This window comes from Rhopalosiphum maidis, chromosome 1 (assembly GCF_003676215.2).
Source record: "Rhopalosiphum maidis isolate BTI-1 chromosome 1, ASM367621v3, whole genome shotgun sequence".
NCBI classification, from domain to species: Eukaryota; Metazoa; Arthropoda; class Insecta; order Hemiptera; family Aphididae; genus Rhopalosiphum; species Rhopalosiphum maidis.
In genome coordinates this window covers 47153754-47167731 of record NC_040877.1, presented here as the reverse complement: position 1 = coordinate 47167731, position 13978 = coordinate 47153754, and the positions used below count along the sequence as shown (strand labels likewise).

Genomic DNA, 13978 nt, shown 5'->3' with positions numbered 1-13978 from the left:
TACCGCAATACATAGTTATAACATATGTATATTAAATATTATTTACAGATGCTATATATACCATTATACTAAAATGTATTATTTAATTTAGTATAAAATTGGAAATTTTTAATAAAAATTTTACTTAAGAAATGTCATTTTTTTAATTCATAAAATTATTAGAAAGTTATATGATAATAATTAGAAAATGTATTCACGTACTTATTGTTTAAACAACAATACCTGGCTATCGGGGACGTACGCAGAAAAAAGTTTTGGGGGTGCTTTTGAAAATCAGTTATTGAAAAGTAGAACTTTTTTCAATAAATAAAAAAAAAAATTTTGAAAATTAGATATACTTACACAATACTTTTTTATAATACAAACATTGATATAACGAAATTATCATTAAAATTGAATAAGTAAATAACCAAACAAAAACCCAAATATTTCGAGGGTGTTTGAACACCTGATAAAGTAAAATAACTGATAAAGAAAAGCTAAAATAGCACTTGTTTTAATTTTTGAAAGCAATTATAATATAATATTAACTTATAATATTGAATATAAGTATTAATAGTTATAATAAACTGAATTGTTTTTTTTATCAAACATCACTTATTATTTCAAAATCTATTAATGTTTATAAAAATATTTTTTTTACATAATTTCCAGTCAAAACAAAACAATATTTTTGAACCACACATTTTAAATTTCATATTTTGAAGCAGAATATTTTTCGAAGTACTCGTATTTAGCCATTTAGGTACATGCAAATCGAAATTCGGACGAATTCTTTTTGAGTTATAAGTATTTAAAGTTTAGGTTAGCAGAATGGAGTAGTACGGAGATACCCCCGAAAAATGTTGATCTACTATACTCCACTCACCGAAACTTTAAAAATATATAACTCAAAAGCTATTCGTCCAAATTTCGATTTTCATGTATCGAATTACTCCAAAAAATATTCTGATTCAGAATATGAAATAAAAATATACGTGTCATTTAAAAAAATAAAAACTTAACGACAAAATATTATTGATATATTTTTAAAAAATATATATTGTTTTATTTTGACTGGATATTATGTAAAAAATATTTTAAAAAAACACTAGATTTTTTAATAATGAGTGTTTTTTTTAATACAATAATTACTCTGTACACAGTTAATAAACTTATGTGAACTCTGTAGAATTGTGGAAGGAATAGGTTACAATCGATAACGATCCACACACGTGTTTGTTTTTAAAATGTTTTAATAAAATATCATACAAGTTATACAATAATTTTAATAATAAAATACATGTGATTATGTCAAATATAAATCAATTTAATTTAATTTGACGTTGTAAAAATTCTATGTCTCATCATCGTGTTATATGTTGAGCACAATGCTCCGACGGTGAACAAAGCCCCGATTATTAAACAACCTCCGCTGTACACGTAAAACTAAAAAATGAAAAGTATTTTTTATAGCCATACACAATATAAAAGATACAAAAATTATATATTTTTTCTCTTAAAAGGAAAACGGAGGAATCATTTAGATATATTTTAGAGTATAAACCATAAATCGTATGATTTCTTGGTCATGGGTAGATTTTAAATCTATGTTTAGACTTACTATTTAGCACATACTTAGACCACATATTAAGTGGGTGTTGTAAGAGAGGGAAGTTCAATAAATAAAATAATAAATTGTTTAATACGCAACTGACTGGGAAGCAAACATATTTTACAGGACTTAAGCAATTTCGTACAGCTTTTTATTTTAAGTCTGAGAGAAGGATATTTTTTTACGCAAATATAGTTACAATAGCAATAGACAATTTGTGATGATACGGAGAGTATAATTGATTTATGTTAGAATACAGTTGGTGCTGGATTTTTTGCTACGCCACATAATATAAGATGTACAGATGGGCACTAATAAGAGAGCTGTATAAAAAAGTTTTATTTAATGTAACGGTATGATACAAAATCACGTAGAGAGCTGATATGAATATTTTCATAATACTTAATTTTATTCTTCGTGTTTTTTCAATTTAGCAACAAAATAATTGTAAGTATTTAGTTTTAAAAAGTATTGGGTGGTAGTTGGTAATAAAAATAATAACACGCAATTGTATTAATCCTACTCATTTCAACCAAGATGTACGTACGAAAAATAAAATAAATAAAACAGCATTTATAAATCATTGAAAGTTATTAGAGAGAATTTATTGTTGGGTAAACCTAATGTTCTACAATAGTCTGTTTATAATAACAATTAAAATAATAATTAATAAGTTTACCTGTGTTCTAATGTCTAACATGAGTCCAACAGGACTATTCACAACTACTGTTAAACATGTTTGCAATAAAAGTGACATGAATGTGTTAACTCCAAAAACCAATGCATAGCTGTCAGCGGGTATATTTTTGGCTACTTCACAACTAAAATAAATAAATATGTTCTACATGAGTTGTTTAAATATATCACGTAGTTAAAATCAAAAAAATAATGAATAATTAAATTTTAATTTTAAAAATATAAAAAAATTAAACTATTATTAATGCTATTTTATTAAATATTCCTTATTAAAAAAAAGAAAGTTCATTAATTTTTTTATATAATAAATAGTTATCATTTTAATATTTATTTTTTAAAACAAAGGAAAATAAAATGTATTCATTATTAAAACAATATATAATATGTTGGATTACTTACTTCGCTGCAGTGGCCATAATATGATAAAATGTTCCAAACATAATGTAGCCAATATATGCGTGTGATAATAATTTTTCTTGAGCCATTATAAACAATAACAAACCTTGGCTAAAAGTTAAAGTACCAACCAGCCACCAACTTGGAATTGTTATGATACCAACCAAATAAACTCCTAGTGTACCTTCAAAAAAATAAATTAATACAATATTATTAAAGTAGGCAGTAGTCATAGCACTCATATTCATATAAGCCTTTAAAAATAAATAGATCGTAGAGCTAATAACTACTCTATTAAAGTAGCACAATATATCAGCATCAGTAGCACAATCGGGAGGACTCAAGAAGGGCTAAGCTCATATTTTAAGATTTCAGCCCCTCCCCTGCCTTCCGAGATTTAAAAATAATTTTAAAAAAAATGTAATAACACATTTTATAGTAATCATGATAATTCTCATAATTGTTCTATTCTGCATAAATATATTGTTATGCTTGGCGAATTTTTAGAATTAGCTTAAGCATATTGAAAGAAAATCAAATCCATTTTAGAAATAAAAATAAATCATTAAATAATGAAAATAATTATATACGTACTTATTATTGTATATATAGCTTCAACTAATCCATTATCGGTCACTTGTAAATCTGTGCCATTTCGGTAAATTTCTTGCCATAATGATTGGAAATACGCCATACACTATATAAATTAACATTGTTCAAAAATTAAAATTTAATACTTCAAATATTTTAGATAATTAATACGAAAAATAAAGTTAATTCAATTAATACATATTAATTAACTTATAAGCAATACATTTATATTTTCATGGATTATATAATTTAATAATAATAATGAAAAAAAACAATATATAATATAGCCTTAAACCATGAAGACTAATATAAACAATATCATTATTAACTTTCTATCTAATTATATATTAATACCATTTAATAAAATTAAAATTTCTTCTTTATAGGTACTAAAAAATATAAATTTTTATCTAATTTATAAATTTAATTGTACGTTTGATTTTTAAGAAGACTATAGTTTAAATCTATTGTATTAAGTTGCATTAACTTACATCACATTATTGATTTATTTAAATCTTTTATTTTCGAAGTTTTTAATTTCTTAACAATTTCAAAGCTATAAAAAAGTTAACTTTCACTATACTACTAAATCAACTATTACATTTTTGAACGACTTGAATTTTTATATAAAAATATAATAATTTTCAATTAATCATCATAACCAGCTACATATAATATACTTTAAAACTTTGTGACTTGTGTCTCTAAAAAACATCATCTATATTAAATGAGTGAATTACATTTGTTTAGCTATTGGTATACTATAAGTATTATAACTTGATCAGGATGACTGTACATTCCGTGAAAAATAATTTAAAATTTATACTTAATGTATTACATACTATATCATGCATTTGGTGGGTATTACTGGTTTCCTATAAAAAATATTATTAAATATTGTGCGATAATAATAACTAATAATGCAGTTAAGCTTTTTGCTGAGTATTTAATGAAATCTGCATTATAAAACCGTCGATTTTGATAAACATATTATATTAAGTAATATGTAGATACAACGATGCGAACAAAATATAACCATATAATGATTATTTTAATGAACATTTTTAAAATTATTTTTTTGATTTTTCACAAGTAATAAATTATCATAAATTATTCTAAATATCGAAAAATATAAAATTTAATTTAATTAGACTATGTAGCCAACTAAATACAATACTTAGCTTATTCATGATTACGTATGACTAATATATGTTATAAACTTAATACGTATCTACCTACGACAATTGTGTTATAGAATATTATGATAATACATTGTTTTTGTTATTAAAAAAAAAACCTTTTGTGTGGTGGTCATTGAGAGTTTCAATATAAAATATTAATACTATAGTATTCCGTGATAAGTATCTACCTATACCTTAGAACTGTAGTAAATTCTTCCAAGGATAAGCATGAAAATATAAGGAAATATGTAAAATCTATACAGACCGAAAAACTGACACCTTAAATAATAATATTTTTAAATTAATTGCTGTGTTTGAAACCGTTATTATTATTTAAAATCAAATTTGATACGAACAGTAGAATTTTTTTCAAGAAAAATAAGTATTATGAACTTTTACGTAGTTCATTGGCGACTTATAATTTGAAACAAAATCTACTCTTTACCGTCTATATAAAAATGTTTTATTAATATGTTATAAAAATACTCGGAGGAACAATGATGTGGTAATTAATTTAACATCATAGAATTAACTTTTTAATTTTTAAATAAACATGCTATCAAAATTAGTTTTTATTAAAAATAACATTATCTATTTTTTATCAATTTAAAAAAATATGTAATGAAATATTTAATACACCAAATTGTATTTTACAAATGTATCTTAATTAGGTATTACGATTTAAATTTTTGAAAGTTAACAGTTAAAAATAGGGGCAGACTAAAGTAGCACACAAGTCGGACATTTTTAACACCAGCTACAGTTTATACACTAAAAATTACCTTTTAAGCTTTCATTTATTATCAAATTATTTTTTAATTGTATTTATATAAATACTAAGATATTTCAATGTGTATCTAATAATTAATGAGTGTTAATTAGTTAATGTTATCGTATATTTTATATGGGATAATTAAATTTAAATAAGATAAGTAATCCCCATTTTGAAAAAAATAAATTTAATTCTGATTATGAAACTGTCCGGCCTGACTCTTTTTAAAGATCTACCCCACGAAAAAATAGAAATAAGAAGAACATTAAATGAGCGTTTGAATCATATAGACGCTGTAATTACCATGTATATCTGCTTTGTTGTAGATTTTACGAGACAATGTTTTACATGTGTATGAGAAAGTCATGATGAAACAGAGCATAAACCTATATAGATCATAATTATAATATTATAATATAATTATTTTAATAACTATTATACTATAAAAAAAAAAATTATACCTATTCAAAATATATGTCTTATTTCTTATAAATTATTCAACTTGATTATTACAAAATTAATCCGAACCTGATAATAAAAGCATGTGCCTAAAGCCCACCAGATGGACCACTGAAGAACATAACGGTTTGTGAAAGCCGTAATGAAGTCGGACCACAGTCTTTGACACACAGTTTTAGGTTTGGATACATTAACATCTATGAATTATATATATTTATATATTTATATATACACATAAGTATTACATATGCAAAAGATGTATTTTAAGTACATAGCTGTTTGTAAACTACTCTGAAAAAAATGTCAAATCACCATGTTAGTCAAACTCCACAACCCTTATAATTGATTTTATTAATATTAGTATTTATAAAAATAATAGTTTGTACCTACCTATATAGGTGTACAATTTACATAAATACTTATTTACGCAAACCTAATACAATATTGTGATTAGAACTTTTTCTATTTTATCTATTCAACGTTTAAATATAAAATTAAATATTTTTATTTAACATTGAAAAGCTATTTGATAGTAAAAGTCATAAGTTTAAATTTAGTTTATGAAATTAGTTAGTAAGCAGGTCAACCAGTCAGAAAATACATTTTATGTTATATTCATCAGGACAATATCGAATTACAAATGTATATATTTATAATTACATAATTATATACCAAGTATTATTTTACTATATTAATATTGTACGAAAAAAAAAACAAGAAAATTTCTGTGAATTTAATAGATAAAAAAAATCTGTATAAAAACACCAAATAAATTGTTTTATTTTTTAATCTAATATTAAAAAACCACAAGAAGTTGATTCTTAGATAGTAGCTATTAACTTGCATTTAAATTAAATGTATCTATAGGCATTTGGTATAGTTCGTAATTATATTAATATTCTATACAAAGTCGCACATTTAAAAGATCGTGAAATGCATAAAATATTAAGTATACAGGTCTCAGGTTTTGAGCAAAGTGATTCTAATAATAATACTTCTAATATTATTAGAAGTATATTATATACTATATAGTATATTATTCTAATTTCTAATAGAACAAAAAAAATTAAATTAATCTTCAACATTGATAATCGTTTTTGGTATAAAACTTGGTATAGTAAGTATTTTGGAAAGAGGGAAAGTAATAGAAAATTTCAAATAGCTTTTTTTTAGTACACAATAGAAAAAACTTGAAGAAAAGAGAATATTTACATAACAATTCACGTTCAAAATCAATTTTATTTTATTTGTTGTAATTCAAAAATGAAAAATTTAAGTTTAAAGGCAATAATTAAATTTACATTCTTTAGTTATCATATAATTTTCTAAATGGCTTTAGAACTATTTATAGGAATATGAATTTATTTATCAATTAATGTAAAAGAAATGTTGTTTGTTAGTAAAAACAATAAATACAAATTCGTACCTGATAAGTTATTATTACAAATAATGACCGCTCCGTTACCGCTCAGAATTGTTTTTTATATTTAATTACATGTCATATAATTCAAATTTAACACTCATATTAGTGACCGACTCGACATGTAATATACAACAAAGCGGACTCACTTGCTTATTTTTTTTTTTTTTTTTTATGAACATTTGAAGCTTACATTTTTACTATTATATTATATTCAGACGTAAAATAACAATTTTAAAATTATTTTGTTTTAATTTAATAGATATAATTAATAAATTATACTATGTTTAAATAAACTATTTTGTATAGGACTCGGATTTATATGTATTTACGTTAGCAAAATATGTACATAAATATGTGCTAAAAAAATCAAAATATGTATTTTACTAATATGATTTATTTATTAATATTTATATTATATAATACAGCCATTTTGAAATTTTAAAATTCAAAAGATCTTCGATTTGGTCGTAAAATTGCCTTATACTGACTAAATGATCTTTCGGCTTCCACTGATGTTATTGGACTGTATTGCATTTTGACTATATCTGAAGGAGTAAGTTATATCTACCGTAGATTAAGTTCAATAATTGGTATTATTTTGTTACTATGTTGTACTTTTGGAAATTTGGGAAATTGTTTGTATTGAAAAATACAATTTTACAAAATTAATAATTATTAAAAAATATGTAAAATATAGTTAATTTCATTGGAAATCCCTTGAAACGAATTTATCACTCACTTAAATTAATTTATCAAGTCACAGTAAAAATATGTATTTACATATAAATCCGAGCCCTGATAATATTCTATGAAATTTTTTTGGTAAAAATTATTTCCACCTACGGTATTAATGTATTACAAATACACAATAGTACGCAAATACAATATAAGTATATTATGAGGTATCCTTAGAAATATAGGAAAGGTTGGGTTAGCTTACTCTAACCTAACTTTTTCTCGGCTCAGAATCGTAATTCGTGTACAATAATTATCATTGAATTCAAATTTAACAAAATTAATATTGATTGTAAAAAGTAATATGTTTTTATATGTCATCATAAACATTTTTTATAACATAATCTTTAAATAAAATTGTGAAATAATAAATTAATATTTTAACTAAATATAAATTATGAATCGCAGATGAAAAGTCCAACTATATTTAAGACTTTTTGACCGATTACCATAAGTCCATAAATTATATATTCAGTCGCTAGCTATAGCTAATATACCTTAGCATATTCTATAATTTTAACTAACATTGATTGTGTATTTATCGTATATACATAATACAAACAAAAATTATTGGAATTAAATTCTTGTGATTAGATATTAATTTAGTCAATGCACATGCATAGTTAAGTAATGCAAAATATTAGTCAGAAACTACACGTGCTAATTTATACTAGGTTCAAGCCTACTGATAACACTTATAGCTGTACAATTATCGACCAATAATTAACCTAAAATATGTAAGTATCGAACATTCCTCAACCAATTAAACCGTAGGTACATTTTGCACACAGAGATCTACTATGGAACAGACTATATTCATTGGCGTTCACATAGAGTGGGCAAAAACCTAAACTGGCTTACTAATGACGCTACTTATTTGTATGGCGGAGTGATTGCGGTCCAGCCTACCGAGTATCAACCTTTGGTGATGAGTGATGACTCAATATTATGAGCTGATCATAGATAAAGTTGGCGCCCAGTATTAATCACCATACAACGCATGTTTCTGATACCTTTCAGTGAATGTTGCACAAGACTAGCATCTCAAACAGTGGGGCATTTTTTTTTGGGGGGGGGGGGCTCCTCCATGTCTGGACACCCTCAACCTTCAAAAAAAATAGCCTAATATATTTTATTAGTATTTAATCATGCCCATCTGAATGTCTGTATCCAAACTGCAAAAGTGAAATTAATTTTATTAAATCCGACGATATATTTCGAGTTATATTTCTAAGATTTGATAGTTTATCTGGAATATCTAGGAATTATTCAGGTCACTAGGTTAATAAGAAATATTTTGGTACATAAAAACGGAAATTTTTAGATTCTAGACTCATTCTAAGAACAAGGCTGTTATTATTATTAATATTTAGTTACTTATACAAAATATACCGGAATTACCCCGCTCGATGATCGTGAATATTCAATAACAACACATTTCTTATTTGTTATAAATAAAATAGATACTAATTTACTATTTAGCTTAATTTAAAAATGAATATTAGGCATTAGTGCTAAGTGCATAACCATAAATTATATTTTAATGATTAAGTAGTGCATATTAAAAAATCAACCCCCCCCCCTGACAAAATCATTTGACCGCCACTATACACTGGTGAAGCTGAATTAGTGCGGGTAAAAACGAATTATCTAATTCTATCAGATTACTAGTCTCAACCGGGAGATCAATCCGTAATGTGGATCGGCTTCACCACTCAATTACGATTCAATGATTGTATACCTCCATATCACGTAAATAGCTTTTAAGGCAAATATAAGGTGAATGGTTGTATATACATCATGCATTAAAACTAAAAGATACTCGTGGCACACCCTACCACAAAGATTCCAACATTTTAATGCACTTATCGGATTATCTTTTTTATTTAGTTCTAAATGTAAAGGGCTGAAGCAGCACAAGACACGAATACATGATTAAAGTTTTTCAGTATCGTGCTGTAATCATTTAACGATTTTAGGAGTTAATTAAATCTAGTTGTCCCTCCACTATAAAGCATCAACATTACAAATTAACTATATCAAAAATAGATAACAAAGTAATATTTTAATACATAATAGTAAATATACAATATATCCCTTCTACATATTACATTGTTTTGGATTTTAAACAAAGGAAGCTAGAATGCTATTAATTGTAAAAATATTACATGTGAGTGGATTATTATTAAATAATTAAAAGGCCACAATGAATGGCCACATCAATCTTTAAGAATCTATGTTTCTACAGATTAGAAAATATGTATACCTATAACATATTTTACTTGAAACAATTTAACTTCTCAAATCATTCGAGTGAATCTCAAAAAATAACAAAATAAAAAGCAAACGTAAATATTTAAGAAGCCGCTACACCAACATTTGTTTTCTCTGTTTATCTCTCACATAATATAGGAACATATTTCATATTCCATATTTCTACAATTATAATTATCTGATTAAGAAGAATATTTCCTGAGCATTGACCTCATAGATTTTTAATATTTTGCATGTTTTAATTTAAAATAATTTTGATTATTTTTAACCATTAATAACTTATTCAAAAATGTAAATATTAAAAATTCATCAAGTCAATGCACAGTAAATGTTCTTCTTTATAAAATATATAGTAAGTACCTTTTTGCCCTAAACTGAACTAGAGTTGTATTTTTTCTTATATAAAAATAAATACGAAATATTTTTATTTCTATATTATGTAGAAGATAGACAGAAAAAACAAATGTTGGTGTAGCGGCCCCTTAATAATAACATCAACAATATTAAACTCAATTTGATATTAATTTTTAAATTGACAATAATTTTCACATTAATGTGCAATAAACATCAACACTATTTAAAACAAAACAATAAAATATTATTTTGCACCGATGTAAGCAAAGCAACACATATTCCATTAATAGGAATAACTTACTTAAAAATATTTTAAATTTATTCTGTAATCTATGGTATGGTATATTAGTATGATTTAATACACTATATTTTAATATAATATTATGTATTTATGTATTACTATTGTATACAGTGAGTCAACAATAATTAAAAAAATTCAGCATAGAGTTATTCAATTTTAATAGTGTTTTATTTTAATGTTTATGAATTTAAATACTGTAATACTCAATATTCATATTTAAGAAATATATATTAATAAATAAATTTGTAAAAAAAATTAATATGGATTGGATTTACAATTATTGTAAAATGGACAACAAACACAAATAGAGAAATATAGAAAAACTGCAGACCAATCTAATAATTGGTAACAAAGACAAAAAGATAATTGAAAAAGATTGATACACAAATAGGAATCACTTAAAATTATTAAAAACAAATAAACAAATGACACTGGTAACAACAAAACAACACATTCATTCATTATGCATCTTTAAAATAAAATGTAATAACATTTAATCTATCATTTAATAGCCATCAATTTTAATTAATAAAGTGTCTTTTATACCAAACTATTAAACAGATCCACAGGTTACCGTACTCAAGATTTTTTTTTTCACACATACACAATTTGAATTTGATAAAAGTAATAATTATTAATCACCATTATCGATCAAAGACTTAAGACTATCTGTCCTAAATACCAGTATATAAAACTAAAATTGTCACCAAAATAATTGATCAGCTACAAACCTTATCATACACAACTTTAACTATAACTACCATAATCAAATTTGAAAAAAAACATCATAATTGTAACATATTTGTAACAAAATAATATACATTAATAAATAATAATATATAATCTAACATAAAAAATAGTTTTGGAGGAGACTCCTGGGTGTGCCACAGTCATCATGTACAGTATATTCTATAATAATTCATTCTAGATTTAATATTGTTATTGAATAATTATTTCAAAATTATTAATTATTAGCACTAATATTTGCTTCAATTGGAAAATAATTAAAAAATAATGCATTTTATTTTTAATCTATACATTATCTATAACTATAAATTTTAAGCTTATAAAACAATAAAATAAGCCAAACAAATTAAAAATGTTATTTTATTGAAAATAAATGTCTCTTTTACCTGCATTATCTCGTATGTATGTATGTTCAGAGCTTTGATGAAAATATAAGCTACTTTTAATTGATGGTAATCCAAAAGCCCAAAATATTGATGCAGTTGCACCTGTAATGAAATAAGCATATTAATTTAATTCATTAAAAATCTCAAAAAAATAAGATAATAATAAAATCTCTTACCAGCTAATGTTAAATAATTTAAATGAGACACAGTTAATATATGATTATCAATCAATGTTTGAGCAAGCAAAGCCGATACAAGTCGACCTATAAGACATGCCATTTTCATGTGGCTAGAAACGGTTTTGTAATATTTTTTATCTACTTTTGAGTAAACGTATGTATAGTATGCAACTTCGCAGGCTGTCATGGTGCCGTAAAATACTTCCATTATCTATATCAAACAACAATTTTATTAGAAAAATTAAATTAATCAATTTAAAGATTCAATAAAATTAAATGATCCAACCATGAGCTACTAAATCATGTTTAAGGTACCTTTAACTCACTAATGATTTATTAAATGTTTAGTGATTGTTTGTGCAACCCAGTACTATTATATTAATTATTAATAAAATAAAATAAGAAGTTAGGGATTTAAAATTTAAAATAATATCCTAATAGAAAGTTGACTTGGATTAAAATAATATAATATATATATATTTAATTTTACATTCAGAAGAATCCATTTTACTCTGTTATTTCAAATATTTGAATGAATTAACCTATGACTAAATTTTGAAAGGTATGAATATTATCTATTGCTCTAAATTATATTTTAATTTTGAAATAAGCTATTGGTCATTTTAAAATTTAAAACTGTACATTGTTGTATATTATGGTGCACTAAATAATATTCTCATTATGTAAATTTCACTTAAGAAAAAAAAATATTTTTATGATATAATATGGATCAATAATTCTTTTTTTGTGGAACTTTTGATTTCAAATATTTCTTTTTCAATGTGCGCAAGACAGCTAAGTAAATATAGACCAAAAGAAAAAATGTAAATTAAAAGTCTAGGTATTTATTAGGCTATATTTGCTACAAATTATTTAAAAATGTTAATCTAAAATAATTATTAGGTATGAGTGTAGTTTGCAAATAATACAAATGAGTAAATTAATCTGATAACAACATCAAGATCATTATATTTTTCCTAAATTATGAGATTAACTTATATATACCTTATTTAAATATTTAAATAGCTTGACAACTAATTATTACATTTTTAAATAATTATTTAATGACTTACCCACCTTCATGTCAGTCTTTGTTCGAGTAAAAATCAATAATATCTGAACAGTAAAACTTGATAAAGCATTCAGGACAACAATTGGTTTGTAACGTAAATAGTCAGTAACCAAAAACATAACAATTGTAAGGCAAAGACAAGTATAAGTTGATACTGGAAATATTTCTTGATTCACCTGAGTAAAAATGTAATTAAAAACCTTCAACGCTATATTGGATAAAACACTTACTTCTTGATTTGTAAAATTCATTGGTGGATTTGTCAAGTATTGAATAATATAAGGATCTTCATGGTCGAAATTCTTTCAGAAATCCAAACACAGCAATCCATATAGACTGAATCAGCCATTTCTCCATTTTTCAAAATATTTTCAAAATTATCTTTTAAACTTTAGTACATATTTTTCTTGTTGTACAGCAAACTACGATTAAGAATCACATGAATCATTCTGAACATGTATCTACAATACGTATATGTAAAATGTCTGACATGTTACACCATTATACATTTTTTAAATCCATAATATTAACTTGAGTAGGTACCTATTTAAGATAAGATAAATAAATAAATATAAAAATAGAATTATAATATTAATGATAGGTATATTGGCTATTTGTAAATTATTGAAATAAATTGCGCGTAACTAAAAACCAGACACTTTTTTTTAATTTTTTGTTACCACTTACTTTTCTCATAGCTTTATCTAAACATGACCTCGAATACCGGTAATCAATAAAACTATATAAATTAAAAACGGATAAAGCGATTTAAGCTTATTATCTACTAAATTACTGGGTATACATCATCAAGTACTCAG

General features: G+C 24.2%; 1 protein-coding gene across 1 annotated transcript; it reads right to left on the bottom strand.

The window, feature by feature from the left end:
• Window positions 1-1217: 1217 nt before the first annotated feature.
• Window positions 1218-13517, bottom strand: LOC113548444 (thiamine transporter 1-like). The gene is given in 10 exon segments (XM_026949324.1): window positions 1218-1428; window positions 2274-2415; window positions 2690-2870; window positions 3281-3383; window positions 5759-5886; window positions 11910-12011; window positions 12086-12299; window positions 13166-13336; window positions 13391-13450; window positions 13452-13517. Coding segments are annotated over 10 exon segments (1281 nt in total). The 3' UTR covers window positions 1218-1314.
• Window positions 13518-13978: the final 461 nt, after the last annotated feature.